Here is a 20827-nt window from a genome sequence, read left to right on the forward strand (position 1 = left end):
ATTTCAGTACTGTGTATACTGTCCTTAATGTCTTGCCTCTCTCGTATAACTTGAGATACGCCCAAATTGACTTGCAACAAGTGGTCCTGGTTCCAAATGCGGAAGTTGATGGATACCTGTATTTTATATGCTGTAGTGTGCTGGGTGTCAGACATTGCAATGCACCTTGCTTTGATCTTGACCCGTTAGATCAGAGGGAGGTAATCTTATCCAGAAAGGGCCACTGTGTATGATGGTTTTCACTGCAACTCTGAACAGCGAACCTAACGGTTATCCCAATACCTTGATCTTGCTAACATATTTAAATGTGTACCTATTCAGGAATAGAGTGGTGAAGGCATTCAGAGGAGGACTGATGATTATCAGAGGGAACAAAGGGGCTGGGTACTTGTCAGTATCCAGTAGAACCACCAGACTCCTACACTGAATGGTTCTGGATGTGGCACAGACGTTAATCCCTCTGTATTAGGGGATCCGTCTCCAGTTTGTACTCTTCTAGTTAATAGGTAGATTATCAGACAGATTTTCGCCCTAGTCCAGTACTCATTGACAGCCTAATACACCGTGTTTCAGTTTGTCTTGATAGTCAATACATGTCACAGGATGTACATTACTCTGATGGGCAGGCCCTCTTACATATGATGGAAACACTACAACAACTAAAGAATAAGGGTCAGAAGAGTGAAATACCTGAAGAGTAGAATACCTACTTTTGGCCACGAGATGGCAGCAAGAAAATTAAAAAAATATTTTCCCACGGTCTACTAGCAGCTTTGTGTGGTAATTGTTTGTATTAAAAATACATTGGACCTAGTCAAATTATTATAATGAAGAATTAACATCTAAAAGCTGCTAGTAGACCGTGGGAAAATATTTTTTCTATTTTCTTGCTGTCATCTCGTGGCTAAAAGTAGGTACTGCAATTTGAAAACAAATAATTTCTTACTGAAATTGCAATACCTTCTTTTGGCCACGAGATGGCAGCAAGAAAATTAAAAAAATATTTTCCCACAGTCTACTAGCAGCTTTGTGTGGTAATTGTTTGTATTAAAAATACATTGGACCTAGTCAAATTATTATAATGAAGAATTAACATCTAAAAGCTGCTAGTTGACCGTGGGAAAATAATTTTTCTATTTTCTTGCTGCCATCTCGTGGCCAAAAGTAGGTACTGCAATTTGAAAACAAATCATTTCTTACTGAAATTGCAATACCTAGTTTTGGCCACGAGATATTAGAAAGAAATATCTGTAGAATACAAACAATTACTCAACATGCCTTCAACCGTGCAGGGCAGGACCCAGTCCAGGCCAACCCTCACGGTGCTGGTGTTAATAAAAAAATGTAAGGAACATGCAGCTGCAGCTCACACACGAACACAGTCCACAGCATCCAGAAAAAGGTCAGGCCTTTTTCTTCTTTAGCTTACTCCGCCCAGACCGCGCCCCCTTTCTGGGCGCCTCGCACTATGCCTTTGAACTGGCCCTGCAGCTTGGCCCGTTTCCTGTTTCCCAATGCAAGTCATAAGATTCACCCGTAAATGATATTTTGAATCGGAACGATATTTATTACTATTCTTTAGATTAAATATATAACGGTTTAATGATTGAATATATCTTGATATTGTTGTTTGTGTTGTTTAGTTTGAGGTTCTAGTTTCTGTCTTTATCCGCTTTCGTTTCAGTAGGCAGCTGGTTCATCCCAGGCTCAGGGTCTCTCTGCACTTCATCAAACCCACACCCCCACTTTGGGAGCACCCTCTCCCTCTCCTCCCCCCACGGCTGTGACCGTTATTCCTCCTTGAGGAGTAACTGCTCCGCACCCTATCCCAGCCCCTATACCCACAGGAGTGCATCACCCAGTGACCAGCCGCCCTGCCTGTCCCCTCACACAAGCACACACTGAAATCATGGTCCTAAGCTCTCTGTGTGGGTCACCACGATAGTACAGCACACTGACGATTACCCTCTGACTGAATCAGAATCAGCTTTATTTGGCCAAGTTTGTTCACACATATTGGGAATAGTCAGACATTTAATCAAAATAATTAAGACAAGACATAAACATACAGTTCTGTTGATATGCGACGCATATAACCTCTGCATTCACAGCACTGCTTCAGTTATCGATTGAAGAGCAAATTTCCAAAACTCACTCAGTCCGATAACCTAAAGTAATAAGTCATAATCCTCTGCATAAGTTGCAGTAATGGGAATGAAAGCTCACTCAGTGTTTATGTAATCGAGTGATGGAATACATATAAAATACAAGTATCCATCAACTTCTGCATTTGGAACCAGGACCACTTGTTGCAAGTCAATTTGGGTGTATCTCAAGTTATACGAGAGAGGCAAGGCATTAAGGACAGTATACACAGTACTGAAATAATAATGTACATATTAAACCACAGCACTTAATAAACAGATACTGCACTTACATTTCACGAAAAAACTAAAGCACAGATTGCACTAAGAAATCAAAAGAGGCATGTGCTAGCAAACGGTGGGAGCTGAGGAAGAAGCAGTGGTGAAATACTTTATTGTACAGTACAGTAAGTTTCTTTTTATAGAATGAAATAGCATACAGGGGGCGGCATGGTGGTGCAGTGGTTAGCACTGTTGCCTCACACCTCTGGGACCCGGGTTCGAGTCTCCGCCTGGGCCACATGTGTGTGGAGTTTGCATGTTCTCCCCATGTCGTTGTGGGGATTCCTCTGGGTTTCCTCCGGGTACTCCGGTTTCCCCCCACAGTCCAAAAACATGCTGAGGTTAATTGGAGCTGCTAAATTGCCCATAGGTGTGCATGTGTGAGTGAATGGTGTGTGAGTGTGCCCTGCGATGGGCTGGCCCCCCATTGCTTCCGGGATAGGCTCCGGACCCCCCGCGACCCAGTTGGATAAGCGGTTTGGAAAATGGATGTATGGATGGATAACCTCTGCATTCACAGCACTCCTTCAGTTATCGATTGAAGAGCAAATTTCCAAATGAATGAAATCTCACTCAGTGTTTATGTAATTGAGTGATGGAATTTCATGAAATTTCCAAAAGTCCACAGAAATATTCTGAAAAACATTCCTGCAGACTGAGTTTTTGATATTTGCTTTTCAATTAACACAATTTTCTTCAGTCTGAGGTTTAACAGAATTCAGCCATATGCTGTTCAAAAAAAACTCCACAGAACAAAAACAGAAAGGACTTTACATCTGTCTGAAAGGAAAGTTGACACAGGCTGCAGCAGTGAACAAATCAATCAATGTATTAAAGTTAGGCATTAAGTAACAGGAGGCAGTATATACATAACATGATAACATGCCTTTTCTGTATTGACCATATTAAGGACGCTGTAACACTGCCCACCACATACCTGCTTCATTTATTGTTTTATACTTGCAGCTGCTTATTCAGACAGCTCGTCTACCTGTCTGTCCATGTTGCCGTCCCATGACAACTGGTCCAGCCTACAGGTGCCGTCCCATTCCGGCATGTTACCCATGAGTCATAGCGGCACCTCCGGGAGCAGCTCCAGGTGAGCCCGTGCCTCCCCTCCCCCACCTGTCCCCATGCTGAGTCTCGGGCCCCCGTCTTCCCTCTTGTTCTCGCCTATACCCACATCCTGGCCTGTGTCTGCATCGTCTCACCTCGTTAACAGGACTTTCGCCTTCTTCTGTCCTGATCCATTCAGGCCCATCATTCTGGGACATGCTTTGATTTATTTCGCCATAGTTACTCTTTGTTTTCCTTTGTACTTTGCACTCTACAAGTAAAATGAATAAAAAATAGGCATTATTTTGATATTGTTTTAGTACAGTGACACTAGTATATTTGTTGTTGTTTCCAGGCAACACTGCATGCTGATTTAACGTCTTTCCTTAATCTCCACCCCATTGCTCACACACAGCCAGTATCCCAGTTTGTGGTCAATGAGCTCCTCCTCACTCACCCCAGTCTCCTAGTCCAGTGGAATGTCCAACAGCTTGGGCTCTCAGTTCCTGCGTGTCATGCCCGGCTCGTCCGCTCCTCCTGTGTGCCACGCCCCCTGATTACCCACGTGTTTTCTCCCGATTTGTACCCAGCTGTATCTAGTTAATTTGCTCAGTCCTGTGTATTTCAGTCCGTGTCTTACCTGAGTCCAGTGTCTGTCATTGATGTTTGTATGCGTGAGATGTTTCCCCGTCCGCGCTTCCTAATTAAACTCCCGTTTTTGCCTGTCCGCTTGCTCCTTGCACGCCTTGCCCGCACGATCGCCTGCCTGCTTGTACCCGATCGTGACACTGCGCAGCTCTACAACTCATTACCCAGGGCTCTTGCACCCGGCCACAGTGCCCCTCTCAGGCTCCCCGCTGTATGACAGCACTGCCCCATCGGAAGTTCATGAAGCCTCACAGTACGACGCCTCTCCCCACGCGCGCTTAGCCACCACCGGGACTCCCATCACTCCTCCTTCCCTGTAGGGCGGCGCACTTCCATTATTATTGCAGTTTCTACTGTCACTCTGTTGCTTTTCCTGGTGCTGGACTTTTGACAGATAAATACATTATTTGTTGCATTCAGTGACAAAAGATTGGTCTGTTTAACACCCTCAGTCTCCACCCTATGAGCCCCTTGTTGGCGGCAGAATCTGGAAGATGTGGGAGAAAGCAGAGGTAAAGTGAATAGTCACCTCGACAAAAATGTGGAAACCGCTTATGGTGATCATGCCTGTGTGGGTGAAATGAATCACCACAGTATAAGCGGATGATGATTATAGACGATTTTTCCCTTTTTCTTTATGTCTGGCTGTTTACCATCTAATAGGCATTTTTTTTCTTTGGGATGCGTCTAGGTCAGATACGACCAAAATATTTTTGTCATTTCAGAAGTGAAAAAAAAATATTGCTCTCAGATTCTGTTCAGTTGTAGTTTTTTAAAATAATGTACCTTGATTTGTGTTTGTTTAAAATGCCATTACCTGCTGCTTACTGGGCCGCTGAAAATGTCTGGCCCAGCCAAATTTCTTGGTTTGAAAATCTGGCCCAACTACTTTCCAGACCTGGACTAGCCCTACTGAATCATACACTAATGTTATTCTGTTATGTGGGCTGTTGTGATAGGGAGATTTGCAGGATGCTGCACGACGGGTGGTGTCCCTGCTGCAGAATGCCCTGTCTGAAGCAGCACCTAGAGACAGTGAGGGTTGTTGTTATCACCTTAATATTGTATATACGCAATCTGTTATTTCTTAACTAATTTAATTGTAATGTATTCTTCTGATATGTTGTGCACAGCCAACAAAAAAGAGAAAAATGCAAAACCAAAGGAAGGCTTTCTTTTCTATTTAAAAGTCTTTTTTCTAAACCAACTGAGAGTCAGTTAGAGGGGTGTTCATTATCAGTATTGCTGCTGGCATTTCTGAAAATGTGCCAATTTTAGTCAAGTGGCTACTTTTCAAATGCAGTCCCTGGACAAGATGAAGAAAGTTCATGAAGACTACATGATAATATTAAGCACTGACATAACAAACAACATTTTTACATGCAAAATATACAGGAAATATACATTGCAACAGGCTAGGATAGACAAATAACCAAATACACTTGCAAGCCTGACCACTTTAGACCCCAGATTAGAAAACTGGTGAATGAGCATATAATTTTTTCCAAGTTTTGTTTTGCTTTCAAGTTCTCACAAATAATAATAATAAAAAAAGATTTTCCCACTATAGCCAGATCCAGTTTCTGTGGGGGGCGGGGGGGGGGGGGGTGACAATTTGTAGTAATAACTATTTCCTGCTGAAAAACACTGGTAAACTATCCACATGTCTCTGAATATCTGTGAGTCCCGAGACCTCCATGACAGATAGATATAAGTTGCTAGTGTTGATCGGCAGGAAATCTTCTCCAAACCCCACCACCACCTCACACCAATCCACCCAGGGTTTACTTCAAATAAATTTGCTGGTAATACAAACCGGATCAACTTGTGGTTTGTGTCCACGTGTACTAGAGACAAAGGCCCTGGTACAGAGTACATTCTGCGTACAACACAGCCAAGACTTGACAGCCTTGATATGATGTGCATGGAATCAACCCTATGCATGGAGGCTGCAACTCTTCTCCACCGAACCCTGTAGCCCATTGACTGCAGCCTCCCTCTGACCATCCTGTAGCCTGCATTTGGTAGATCATTCTTGACAGAAGAAACCAAATTGTCAAGTTCCTCATCACTGATGGAATTATATGTGTCCCTAACACAGAGCTCATACTCTTTCATTCTTCTTAAGATTGTTCTTCTTGAAACACCCATCAGTGTGGCTATGCAAGGCACAGGAAGTTGAGTATGGAGCATTTCTTTCAAACGTTGTTCTTCAATCAAAATCTTGGGTCATCTATTGGTGGCAGCGACTTCCTGTGTGACACATGGGGCTGGACGTTCCAGATGTGCCCTCACAAGGTCAAAGAGCTCTTGCAAAGCCAGGGTGATAGCAGGAGGTACTTCAATGTGATTAGACAGGGCTTGCAGAAGATACAGCTCCTGATGACAAAGGAACTCCAGGTAATCCAAATTTAGTGGAGTCGCGCTGAATCCCATTTCTATTTTATGCAGAAGACTTTCGAGAAGATGGTATCTGAGCTGTTCACAGAACAAATTATAGTTAATGAGGTGTCAAGATCTGGTCTCTGATCCACACACTAGGCCTACCATTCAAAAGTTTTAATTATGAAAATGAAATGTTTTTGTTTTGTGAGGTGCTTGTTCATGTATGATGATATAGTGGCTGCTCTGTTTGATCGTGGTAAACCTTTTCACAAACAATATAAGTGAAGAAGCATGACATTAGATCTAAGGTTCAGAGTCAAATAAAGTTAAATAAAATCCATCAAAAACACTTATTCAGTGCAGATTCCAATGTAGTAGGCAGACAACTTTATGGCTTTAATAATGAGTGTATTTAGCAGCTACAAGGACAAAAGATATTATAAACCTCTCCATTTTAATGCTAATTTAATAAACATTAACAGATAGCACTTAAGGTGGTTTCGCCTATAGTCTGCTAACACTAACCCGAGAACTGATATCTGACGAGCGCTCTTCCCAGGATTTGAATTTATTAAATTGGCTTTGTGATGTTGTAATAAGTAAATTTTATTCACAATGCAATTTACCGTACATTGGCCCATTCTTTTATATATGGTAAGACGAAGTGGGAAATTCGAGCGAGCGAGTGCTGTGCAGACGCGAGCGCGTAGAGGGGATGGGTTTTCAGCACTGGAGCACACACACGCGCGTGGTTCTACTTTTGGCACTAATTTAACAGCGAACGAGTGAGTGAGTGCTGTGCAATCGCGAGCGCGTAGAGAGCATGGATTTTGTGTTCGCGAGCGCATGCGCGCGTGGTTTTTATGCGCACGACTTTTGGCACTAATTTAACGCCATAGAAATGTGTGTTTAAAAGGGGAGAAGATCGGGTTGGAGCGCTGGTGTGAGCGGTTTCTCCGGGCAGTTCGCTCGAGGCTAACGTGGCTTGGGGAACGTGGTGTACCCGTCACCCATGCCAGGGAAGAAATCAAAACCGAAATGCTAGGAATATGGACTTCATCTTACGTCAAGCGTTTTCCCCTCCATTGACGGCCATAAAGAAAAGGCTTAAAGTCCATATTCGTAGCATTTCGGTTTTGATTTCTTGTCAAGTAAGTCTTTATGGCCAGATACATTCGCGAGAAATTTGGTGATTTGTGGTCGCTGTTTTGATACATTAAGTTGCGTTAATCCTAACTTAATCCTAATAAGAGCATCCTAACATACGGCCTTACGGTGTGGTATGCGGGCTGCTGGTGGCCTCCTACTGCTCTGCCATAGAGAGCATCCTAACATACGGCCTTACGGTGTGGTATGCGGGCTGCTGGTGGCCTCTATGACTTTTTTGTAGACAGTCCATCTGTGTGGTGCTGTTTGCATGAATTGTTTTGGGAAATGCAGTTACAGTTTTGCAGATGTTAAGGATGATTCCAGAAATTCATCAAAGCTACTGTGAAACTGCAATGTTGCTGTACAGTTCCTTATAATGGGCGCCAATGTAATGTCTAGAGTGGCAAATAAACTGATTCACCATTTACTGTCATGTACACCACTTAAAATGCTTGTTCTAAATGCAAATGTGTGAATATAAATGTAAGCAGTAAAGCTACAATTTAACTTCTGTTTGCATGGTGGAAAGAACATTTAATCTGCCTTTTAAGTGTGATTAGAAGATCTAATGCCTGTGTGCTTGTAATCAGATGGTCGCTGGTTCAAACCCAGCCACAGCACGTCTCTGCGTCCTTGCATGATTTAACATATGAACTAGGGATGTGCACCAATCAGAAATGATTTGAGAATGAAATTCTCAAATACGTATTCAGAATTTCAGTTCATTTTGTTAATCTGAATTAAATTTGAATTGAGGTTGAAAACAGGTTGTGGCATTGAAATTCATATTTGAATTTAAAGAAGAAGAACGAAAAAGGGTTTGGATTCAAATTCAAGTTCATATACGTACTGTAGGTGTAGCTTTTAACGATACAGTCTATTATTTAAATATGAGTTATACATAAACACATTAACATTGTTATACGTCATTGTTATAAAAATGTCGTTTTGTTCAGAATGAAATAATGCAACATTTGAAGTGTCACCTAAAATAATAATTAAACTGTCATTTTGTGCACCGTGGTGGATCTGCTCATAGGAAGATCTGAGTGTCTCTCCTTAAAAGTCAGTGTTGGCTGCAGTGACTGCAGTTTCTAACCTAAGAAACGTCCCAAACACTTTTCCTGCATCAAAAGTCAAACTAGTCCCTATTCCTGCCATGAAAGGTTCACATAATGTCACCGATACCTGAGCCAACCATGTTTATCAGAGGATGCCAACCCTTTGGCTGCAGCTTTCTCTGCACAGGCTGAGAGAGTCTTCAGTGTAGCAGGAAAAGATTTCAGGCCAGAAGATTGCAGATTAAATCATGAAACCTTTGAAGATATTATGCTGACTAAATGTAATAATAATGAAAAATTAGCAATGTGTATTGGAATAAAGCATAATTGCATTTGCCATGACGTTTTGCTTTTCGCTGTAGTGCTATGGTTGAACGGAAAAACTTACTTTTGTGCACATAATAAAATTAATAGGAGCAACTACCATCCATCCATCCATTTTCCAAACCGCTTATCCTATTGGGTCGCGGGGGGTCCGGAGCCTATCCCGGAAGCAATGGGCACGAGGCTGAGAACAACCCAGGATGGGGGGCCAGCCCATCGCAGGGCACACTCACACACCAGTCACTCTCACATGCATTCCTACGGGCAACTTGGCAAGTCCAATTAGCCTCAGCATGTTTTTGGACTGTGGGGGGAAACCGGAGTACCCGGAGGAAACCCCACGATGACATGGGGAGAACATGCAAACTCCACACACATGTGACCCAGGTGGAGATTCGAACCCAGGTCCCAGAGGTGTGAGGCAGCAGTGCTAACCACTGCACCACCATGCCACCCCTGGAGCAACTACCAAACCAAGTAATTCCTTTTACTATGTATTTTACTATTCTTTAATGTTAAAAGATAGACAAACTAGTAATGGGCAAAGAGCTCTTCGGCTCTTTAATTAAATCATGCAGGTACTACAGCAAAATGCTCAAAAATACCAAAACACATCAAGAGCTAAATATGCAAAAACAATAAATACCTTCCTGTGGAAAAGGGGCAACATAAACCAAATGTAAAGTCACGAAAATCCTGAAAATATAAAGTACACTTTACACACGTCATTTCTTTGAATTGAAATTAATTATATTCATCTACCTTCATACATTAATAGAAGACATTATATGATCATAATGTTTGTTATTATATAATTTTTATTTAGGTATTATGTAGGTGCAGTTAATGTATAGTGTTACCGGATATATACTAATAATCAGTAATACAATAAAAAGAGAAAAGAATGTCAGCTGTTCTCCAAGAAGTTACTGATTTCTTGGATGGCTAGAAGAAGATCGATTCAGTTCCCAAAAATCTGTAAGAACAATTTTTGAGGATCTGTATTTTCCATTGTTATTCTCAAAGCGCTGTCATCATGACTATTTTGCTTTTCAGGTAAAGACTCCAACAGCAGGACTGTGGTACAGCAGCCTGTGTCTGACACATTGCAGTCAGGAGACTCTGTGAGCCTGCAGTGTACGATAGAGACTGGGAGCTGTGCAGGAGAACACAGTGTTTACTGGTTCAGACATGGATCAGGAGAATCCCTTCCTGGAGTCATTTACAGCCACAGAAACAGCAGTGATGAGTGTGAGAAGCCCTGAGGCTGGATCTCCTACACGGAGCTGCGTCTACAGCCTCCCCAAGGGGAACCTCAGCCTCTCCGATGCTGGGACTTACTACTGCGCCGTGGCCATGTGTGGGGAGATGCTGTTTGGGAACGGCACACAGCTGGATATAGATGGTAACACCCAGTGAGGGGAGATGCTGTTTGGGAACGGCACACAGCTGGATATAGATGGTAACACCCAGTGAGGGGAGATGCTGTTTGGGAACGGCACACAGCTGGATATAGATGGTAACACCCAGTGTGGGGAGATGCTGTTTGGGAACGGAACACAGCTGGATATAGATGGTAACACCCAGTGAGGGGAGATGCTGTTTGGGAACGGCACACAGCTGGATATAGACGGTAACACCCAGCGTGGGGAGATGCTGTTTGGGAACGGAACACAGCTGGATATAGATGGTAACACCCAGCGTGGGGAGATGCTGTTTGGGAACGGAACACAGCTGGATATAGATGGTAACACCCAGCGTGGGGAGATGCTGTTTGGGAACGGCACACAGCTGGATATAGATGGTAACACCCAGTGTGGGGAGATGCTGTTTGGGAACGGCACACAGCTGGATATAGATGGCAACACCCAGTGTGGGGAGATGCTGTTTGGGAACGGCACACAGCTGGATATAGATGATAACACCCAGTGAGGGGAGATGCTGTTTGGGAACAGCACACAGCTGGATATAGATGGTAACACCCAGCGTGGGGAGATGCTGTTTGGGAACGGCACACAGCTGGATATAGATGGTAACACCCAGTGTGGGGAGATGCTGTTTGGGAACGGCACACAGCTGGATATAGATGGTAACACCCAGTGTGGGGAGATGCTGTTTGGGAACGGCACACAGCTGGATATAGATGGTAGCACCTAGTGTGGAGAGTATATCTGCTTCAAAGTTTTATTTAGCTTATTCTGCTATTAAGACATTTGTTTCTTATTTTAATGTAATGGATTTTCTAATTTAAGTGCTTAAATTTAATTACACAGATGTTAATTTAATAATTATTTCAAATATTAATAGAAATTGTTAAAATGCAAAATACTAGAAGTTCATGTTAAAAATGGACTATTTACAAAACAACTGCTGTAATGTGTTATAGATTTTATCTTTAACTAATGTAATGTAAGCAAATGGGAAATGTGTCATTATGCTGAAATCTATCTCTCTGTTACAGGCTTTCAGAAGCTGCTGGATCCTCTTCACTCTGGCTTGCTGATAGTTTTATCTTGCAGCATTATTCTGAACGTTGCTCTCATTTGTATAAGATGTAAACTGACCTGTACACACTGTGCAGGTACGCTGCCCGGCTTTATGCACTCAGAAGAAGGACAAAATGTAGTTTTTAACAAATTATAGAAATATAAAATTGTTTTATGATAGATAACATTTTCATATTAAAACCACTCTTGCAGGTAACCCAGTTTAAAAACTCACATTATTTACATAAAACTTTTTGTACTGCAAGATTAACATTTTTGTATATCTTTCATATTTTGCAAAATCTATTGAAATATGAATGTTGCAATAAGTTGCATATGAATAACTTTTATTACCAAGATCTCCTTTATAGCAATTTTATTATATATGATATCTGAGAACAAATAACACGTATCCAAACATGCACACTTAAATTGACAAAAGTCATTTTTACTTTAATTTTTGAGACAAAAAGGATGTTGATTGCTTGAAAATTCGGAATGTTATCTGACCACTGTATGATACCGCGTGAAATTAAATAATATATTGATGTGTTATATATTTTAAACAGATGAAAAGAACAGTGATATATTAAAAGTGGAATGGTCACGCAAGCAAGTATGTAATAAATATTTCAAATTACAAATCGTCAGTAAAACAAATGAACCTCAGACTGATTTCCATCCTGGGATCAGCATTTTAAGTGCTATTTGTGAAAATAAGTAATAGCAAACCGATTTGATCCATCCAATTCTGCCATCTTTGTCTCCCCAGTGCCATGACGAGGACACACTGAATTACGCTGCCCTGAACCTTAAGAAGCCAAAACCCAGGAGACAGAAGAAAGACGGGAATAATGACACTCTGTATTCTGACCTCCGCTACAGAGATTATGAATAAAGATGCTTCTCATTCATGTCAGTCACACAGAGTGTTCAGGGTGTAGCTTTAATAATGTTCAGAAGGAGGGCAGGGGAGCCAGTGCTTCTGAGACTGAATCACAGGATTTTACGGAGTTTGGTGTCAGTGTGTTTGGGGCGCATTTTTACTGCAAGTGCAAATGTTCAAGCCAGACTGGGGGCTGAGGGAGGGGGAGAGGGGAGCCACAGAGATTATTTCTTCATGGCATGGGGGGGAATAAGCGGCTTTAATGTTGTGGAAAGGCTGAGTTGCTGCAATCAGTTCTTTGATGTCACACATGCTTACTTGTCTCCCTTGTGTACCATGCTGCATGGTTTGGGGCAAACGCACAGGGACTGATCGATTATATTAAACAGATGAAAGAAACTGAATGAAAATTTCAAGTGTTCTTAAATTACGTTTTTCATTTAATGTTGTGTACTGTATGTATTTTTGAGTATATACATGTACCTGTATATGTACCTGTATATATACCTGTGTCGTTAATAACGATGTGGATAATTAAGAAAGAGGAGTTTTGTTTCTTGCTCCCTGTCCTGTTACTTGGCTCACAAACATACACACACATAGACACACACACACACGCACACAAACATACACACACAGATACACACAAACACACATGCACACACACACACACACACAAACATACACACACATAGACACACATACGCACAAACATACACACACACACACACACAAACACACATGCACACACACTCACACACACAAACATACACAAACACAGACACACAAACACACACATGCACACACACACAAACACACATGCACACACACGCACACACACACTGCTACGGCTCTGTAAGAACACTACCATGCTCTTTTGTGTGAGTGGGGTGGGGGGTGTTAAATAAGATGAAAATGACAATGGCTGTACTTTTGTTATGTCAGTTGTGTTTCTATCGTCATTGTATCATATTCCACAAGCTTTTTATTCTACAAGATGTACAAGCCAGTCAGTGTATGCAGTGGGGTGTTCAGGAGTCATTAGGTTCTGAAAAATGTCTTGCATTTACAGTTTTTTACGATTGTTTACACTGTAAAATAAAAATTTCCACACAATTTGCAAAAGTCTACTCCAAGGAGCAAAACACCGCCACAGATTTGCACAACATTACACACAATGTCTGCTTCACTCTTTTTGCAAAACATTACACACAGTGATTTGTAAAACTCTACACACATTTCGACAGCTTAGACACAGATAAGGATTGTGAGGTTACTTTCTTGTCATTACAAAGCCCCAGATTGCCAATGACCACACTAGTGAACTAATTGGATAAGCACATCCACAAGGTGTGGAAGCACACATGTGCTAATTAGAAAACGCAGCACTCAGGTGTGCTATAAAAGGCAGCAGGTGAGTTCACCTGTATTCATCAAAAATGGAAGGAGCTAGAAGAAGAGTGAGAATGAGAGGGGGAGCTCAAAGAGGAGAAGAAGAAGGTAGAGGAAGAGGCCTAGGTAGAGGAAGAGGAGAAGGAGGAGATAGAGGAAGAGGCCTAGGTAGAGGAAGAGGAGAAGAAGAAGGTAGAGGAAGAGGCCTAGGTAGAGGAAGAGGAGAAGGAGGAGATAGAGGAAGAGGCCTAGGTAGAGGAAGAGGAGAAGGAGGAGATAGAGGAAGAGGCCTAGGTAGAGGAAGAGGAGAAGAAGAAGGTAGAGGAAGAGGCCTAGGTAGAGGAAGAGGAGAAGGAGGAGATAGAGGAAGAGGCCTAGGTAGAGGAAGAGGAGAAGAAGAAGGTAGAGGAAGAGGCCTAGGTAGAGGAAGAGGAGAAGGAGGAGATAGAGGAAGAGGCCTAGGTAGAGGAAGAGGTAGAGAAGAACTTGAAGAGTTGACAGAACCTGAACAAAGAAGACGAGGACCAAATTTGACTCAAGAAATCCGTGCAACACTTATTGACCATGTTCTCAACCATGGACTGACACTGATGGAAGCTGGACAAAGAGTTCAACCAAATCTCAGCAGAAATACTGTTGCGTCAGTAATTCGGACATTTCATCGAGAAAACAGGTAAGCTAACCACACAGTACATTGAAACTTAAGCTTGCTGTACTTGTCATCAATATTGTTTACTGTGACATTTGAGGCTGCATGTGTATTTTTTTATATATACAGTATATTTTTCACATAGGATTGAGGGTCGAGGACACCAAGGTGGAAGGGGCCCTATGTTCACCCGTGCACAAGAGGCCGCCATAGTGAACATGATTGTGGCCAATAATTGTATCAGGCTGCGAGAAATCCAAGCCAATATCATCAACGATGACCGTATTTTCAATAACATCCACCGAGTCTCTCTGTCAACATTAGCTCGAATCCTCAAGAAAAAGCAAGTACACATGAAGCAACTATATCGGGTACCATTTGACAGAAATTCAGAGAGAGTGAAACATCTGCGCTCTGAATATGTGGAGGTATGTATTGTTCATTTTACTGCTATGGTGTGGTATTGTGCACTGCTCATAATGTTCTGGCACAAAAAAAATGTGCAATAGATATTGAATAGCATCCTATTGTCTTTTACTGTGTTTCAGAGAGTCTTGCAAATGGATGCAGAACAAATTCAGCATGAATTTATATATGTGGATGAGGCTGGATTTAACCTTGCAAAAACACGAAGACGAGGGAGAAATGTAATTGGACACAGGGCAATCACCAATGTGCCAGGGCAGCGAGGGGGTAACATCACCCTCTGCGCTGCTATCACACAAAATGTTGTCCTCCACCACCATGCAAATCTGGGACCCTATAATGAAAATCTAATACTTGCATTTCTTGACAGATTGCACGAGATTGTCACAGCATTACACAAAGTGGACCAGATGCGGTACATTGTCGTTTGGGACAATGTCTCATTCCATCGGGCTGCTCTGGTCCAGAATTGGTTCCATGGTCACCCTGATTTTGAAGTGTTATACCTTCCCCCATACTCCCCCTTCCTGAATCCAATCGAAGAGTTTTTTTCAGCGTGGCGGTGGAAGGTATACGACCTGCGGCCCTATGACCGTTTGCCCCTCATTCAGGCCATGGAGCAGGCATGTGATCAAATCGACGCAGCTTCTGTGCAGGGGTGGATTCGTCACTCAAGGCGATTCTTCTAACGGTGCCTTGCAAATGAAGACATAGCCTGTGATGTGGATGAAATCTTATGGCCTGATCCAGCCAAACGGAGAGATGAGGAATAGTTACAGTATTTGTGTTGCTTTTTTTTCCAGAGTCAAACTGTATGTACTTCAGGCAGTAATTTTTATTTGTCTACAGATTTTATTTGTTTCATTGATTTCATTGTTGGTTGATTACTGTAACTGATTATGGTAAGAAATACTGTATTTCTTGAATTGAAATAAATACCGGTACTTGAAATATTCAGTCTGCAGCATCAGTGTTGTGCAGTGCTTGGTAAGTTTATAGTAGGCCTATTTGTGTACATTCTCCCTATATCTCAAACTAATCATGAAGAATGTTGTGGGTTTGTCACTATTTTTTGTCATCGAAATGATCCCTTACATAACATCTGCCCAAAAATCTAGCACATGCTATTTCCTAAAATTAGTTTTTCTACACATGTGTTTTTTATTTATCACAGCAGTGTGAAACTGTCTGCAATAGTGTCTGATCATTGAGGACTGTGTTGGTTAAATGAAAACTAATAGCATTTTCACAAATATGTGTATATGTTTTGACTGATATGTGTATGTTTTGACTGAAGTGTGTCATTTTGCAAACAATCTAGGAATTCTGCAAATTGAGTGTGGTGTTTGGATAATTGTGATTAGATTTTGACAAAAAGAACCTGCTTTTCAAAATTGTGTGTAAACAATTGTAAAAAACTGTAAAACATAATGTACTTTTGAATACTTAAGTATGTTTAGATGCAAATACTCCAGTACTTTAACTGAAGTAAAAAAATAACTGAAAAGCTTTGAGTATTATTTGACGAGGAGTATCTATACTTAACTCAAGTAGTGAAGTTGTGTACTTTGTCCACCTCTGTCCAAAAGTGGCATACAGCTGTAAGCTGTTTTGGTTTGTTTGTCTGCTGAGTGCTTCTCTGCAGTGCTGCAGATGTTTCCACTGGTTAGATGCAGCTCAGGAAGACTGACCCACTGACTGCACTGTGCTGGGCTCACTTTGCAAAGAGTAAAAACCACACAGAGAGAACAATACCTGCTTCATGTTAGACCCTGTTTCCTCTCTACCTCACCCAGGTCACGCTTTCAAGTATTCAGCCTAAGTTATTTTATCCAAACAAGCCACCATTATTATTCATGCAGCTGGACATTTGACTGGAGCACATGATTGCTACATATCACTACCCTGTACATGGAACAGAATGTACAGTTTTCACAACAGAACTTTAGAAAAGCAAAATTCTCATCAGTCCACATCTCTAACCACCACACATCCTAGGGTTCCTATTTATAATGGTACATTTTTGTTTTATTCACATTCTTTTTCATCACACAGATAAACACCATCCATTAATCTTACAGCATGTATCCTGGTCAGGGTGATGGGGACGACACCACCTATATCGAGTGTGATTTAAGGCCAAGACCTTAAAAGGGAGAGTCAAGACTGAGGCTTGTTACAAGAGCAGTGGGGCACAAAACAACAAACAACATCATTATGAATGTAAAAGAAATGTATGAATATATAAATATAGGGTAATAATAGAAACAAAAAATAAGAATATATTACATACAGAGGAATATTATAGGAATATTAAAATTAACTTATACACAATCCTTAACTTATACACAATCCTATTGCGTGTAACATTATTGCTCATGTGCCAGATATTAGCCTCCCAAAGGAAGCTGCCACACAGGGAATAATGCACTGGCTCAATGCAACACTGCACATCAGTGAATAAGTAGGAACAATATTGCAGATCAGCAGCAGATAGAAACTGTATCAGAAGACAGTGAACAGGGGAAAAGTTCAATGAGCAGAGTGCAGATTATAAAGCCTGACTGCTGTGGGGCCCAATGACCTGCGGTACCGTTCTGTCACACGCCGGGTGTCTGAGTCTCTTACTGAAGGAGCTGCCCCGGGCCTCCATAGTCTGCTGGGGGGGTGAGAGGTGTCACATAAAATTGATGATAGCCTTGTTATCAGCCTGCTCTCATCCATCTACTCTACAGTGCCAAGGGTCATCCTCCCTGATGATGAGAGGAGTCTAAGCATGTGGACATTTGGGATAATGTGAGTTCAGAACTGGATAGTCAGCTGTACGACTTCCAGTCTGTAGGCAGACTCATCGCCTTCAGTTATGATGGCAAACGTAGTAGTATCACCTGCAAAATTCAGGATCTTCACTGGAGCAGCAGTGATTTGTGTAGAGACTGAAGAGAAGGGGGAGAGCACAGAGCCTGGAGGAGCTCAGTGCTGAGGGTCAGGGTGTCTGATGTGTGCTGTAAGCATACAGATGTCCTGCATTTGTGGAACATTTTGTTTGTGCTGCTGTCTAAATGTGTTGTTGACGCTGCAGTCAGTAATTTTCCACTAGCAGTCTCACCTCTGCATTTTACAGGAAGACTGACCGACTGAGAGCAGGGTGTTTGTGTCTCTCGTCTCAGTGAGCGAAAACCACACAACCGTCAGGTCCTCAGCTCAGACCCTCTGCTTCACTAGAAAAACCACAAAGGGTATTTTTATCTAAAAGGGGGTGAGCAAGTGAGATGTTATTGACAGCATGAATTTGTCTACTAACATTTTAAATTCAAAGCAGTATGTACAGGATGTCAGTAATTACATTTAGTCAGTATAAACAATTTGGGTGTAATAATACAGAATAATATAGAATTTTGCATAATTCAGTTAATACCAGTAAGATACCGGTCATTAACACTATAAGGTCATGTTGCTGAATCTCATTGTTAAAGTTAAATGAATCTACGCATTTTTATACACACAAGACTGTGCTTAGTTCATCTTTCAGTCAAAATCACACAGTGAGGAAAATCTGAGCATCTTAATTGTGTTTGTTTGTGTGGAATGGCATCCCATGCAGGCCTGTGCTCTGTGCTTCCTGGGACAGGTCCCACCCTCTCCAGAGCCCGACGAGAAGTAGTAGTCGCTGGATAAAAGAATGACAAAAGATAAAAATACAAAAGTCATTCTTGCTGTCTAACCTCTGATTACTGCATGACATTTCTGATTTCTGTAGAAAATATGTTTAGTCTGTTGCTTGGTGGTAAGAAAAAAAGAGAACCACAAAGAACACAGTCATTTTCAAGGTTATTTCTCACTGGTCAGTGTGAAAGGCTGCATCATTACTATAACGCCGGGCTCAGCACAGTGACTGCACCTGCGCTGCACTGTAGATCACAAGCCAGGCTGCAGACCATCAGCCCTGAAAGTTAAAACAGGACTCGTATGTGTGTCATGTGTTGTTTAATAAAAATTTACAGGACAGAACATAGTGGATTCAGTTAACCTTTGCTCTTACACTCCCAGTCCAAAGTGTGGCCACAACTGCTGTCAATGCATCTGTCCCTTTTTTCACTGTGTTATTCACCTTAATATCAAGAGGCTCCAAAGCAGTACAGTATTGCAGAACAAATATTGTAACTAACAAGAAAGTGGGGAGGTAATGGACAGAAGTGTTGGTTTTTGGTAACTCCACTCCTCTGACCTCCACTGTAATTTTAGGTTCCTTGGAACAATATTGTAAACCAGTCATCACACACCTAGGGGTTAAAGTCGACACCAACCTTAAGTTTGACACTCAGATAAGGTCAGTTGTCAAGTCAAGTTTTTTACAATTGAGGCAGTTGGCCAAAATAAAGCCAATTCTTTCTAGGCAGCACTTTGAGACAGTAATCCACTCTTTTGTCGGTACTAGTTTGGACCACTGTAACGCCCTCTATGTTGGGGTTAGAGGCTCCACTATTGTTCACCTCCAGAAGGTTCAAAATGCTGCCGCACATGGAAATATGAGCATGTCTCCCCCATTTTAGCCTCACTCCACTGGCTGCCCGTACATTTTAGGATTCATTTTAAAATTATGTTATTTGCTTTTAAAGCCCTCAAGGGTCTTGCTCCACCTGACCTCTGTGAGCTGCTTCACCCTTACACCCCCACCCGCTCTCTCAGGTCAGCTGATCAGCTGTTCCTGACGGTTCCTAAGACTCAGCGTGAGCTTAGAGGGGATCGAGCTTTTGCAGTCGCAGCTCCTAAAATGTGGAATGACTTGCCTTTTCACATTAGAGAGGCCTCTTCTCTGTCCGTTTTTAAATCTCTTCTAATCTCTTCTCCTTCACCTTTGACACGTTGTGAGATGTTAATTTTAATAGTAAATTTTGTTTTAATCTTAGCCTTTTATTTATTAATTGATTTTTTAAAATTTTATTAATGGCCTTTTACTCACATTTAATGTTTTGGTTTTCATTAAATTTCTTTTACTTCATTTTTAAGTGTACGAATGTTTTTATTTATTCCTCTGTGCAGCACTTTGGTCCATAAGGTTGTTTAAAGTGCTTTTCAAATAAAGCTGGATTGGATTTGATTGGAAGACGGCTCAACAAATCTCTCTCCCAGTATGTAAAATTCGATAGAGGGGCGCAAGGTGACCTTCTGTCAGGGGCCCAGAATTTTTAGCTACACCTCTGTGTTACTGTGTTTTTTTTTGTTCTAGCCATCAATAACTCTGGAGTTGCTATATCGCCACCTGGTGGTGAAAAGATCAGACAAAAATATGTACACATGTTACCAACAGTTTGAAATTGAAGTGCAGAGTTAGCAGGTTTAATTAATCGTCCCCACGGATGCCAGTCATGAAATTTGAGAATTGCAAATTAAAACACAGGAAAAAATCAGGAACACTACAAGAAAAAATATTTACCAAACACTCAATGTGCATCCAGGGTGACAAGGGACAACTGGAGGATGATGTGACAATTAGACAGTGACATTCACAGCACTTTATATGTTGCCAAAAAAAGAAAAGGGGATTAAAATCAAAAATCAGAAATCATGTATGAGGGTGGGGCTGCTTGGTGGTGCAGTGATTAGCACTGTTACCTCCCACCACTGGGACTCAGGTTCAAGTCTCCGCCTGGGTCACATGTGTGTGGAGTTTGCATGTTCTCTCTTGCTAAATTGGCCATAGGAGTGTATGTGTGTGTGAATGGTGTGTGAATGTGCCTTGCGATGGGCTGGCCCCTCCGTCCTGGGTTGTTCCCTGCCTCGTGCACATATCCTTCCAGGATAGGCTCCAGACCCCCCGCGACCCAGTAGGATAAGAGGTTTGGACAATGGATGGATGGATGTATGAGGGTGAGTCACAATGACAACAGCTGCTCTGTTGACTTGGTCCCAGGAGTCGTCAGCGTTGGTCTGCCGGG

General features: G+C 41.9%; 1 protein-coding gene and 2 long non-coding RNA genes across 4 annotated transcripts in view; all 3 read left to right on the forward strand.

Annotated features, from left to right (window-relative positions):
• Nucleotides 1–12541, forward strand: part of LOC125748328 (immunoglobulin superfamily member 3-like) — a 65165-nt gene extending 52624 nt beyond the window's left edge. The window contains exon 6 of the mRNA XM_049024349.1: nt 12308–12541. Coding sequence (XP_048880306.1) covers nt 12308–12433 — 126 coding nt within the window. The 3' untranslated portion in view covers nt 12434–12541. The remainder of the gene's footprint in view (nt 1–12307) is intronic.
• On the forward strand, nt 1823–3924 carry LOC125748376 (uncharacterized). The gene is made up of 3 exons (XR_007399536.1): nt 1823–1861; nt 3393–3525; nt 3898–3924. It is a non-coding gene; the product is annotated as an uncharacterized LOC125748376 (long non-coding RNA).
• Nucleotides 12542–13750: 1209 nt separating the features above from the next.
• LOC125748366 (uncharacterized) lies at nt 13751–15176 on the forward strand. Of its 2 annotated transcripts, none has more exons than XR_007399523.1 (3): nt 13751–13981; nt 14234–14890; nt 15011–15176. It is a non-coding gene; the product is annotated as an uncharacterized LOC125748366 (long non-coding RNA). The 2 variants fall into 2 exon arrangements; XR_007399522.1 differs by lacking the exon at nt 13751–13981 and having other exon boundaries at nt 14037–14486; nt 14608–14890.
• The last annotated feature ends 5651 nt before the right edge of the window (nt 15177–20827 follow it).

Source organism: Brienomyrus brachyistius, chromosome 9, assembly GCF_023856365.1.
Source record: "Brienomyrus brachyistius isolate T26 chromosome 9, BBRACH_0.4, whole genome shotgun sequence".
Lineage (NCBI taxonomy): Eukaryota > Metazoa > Chordata > Actinopteri > Osteoglossiformes > Mormyridae > Brienomyrus > Brienomyrus brachyistius.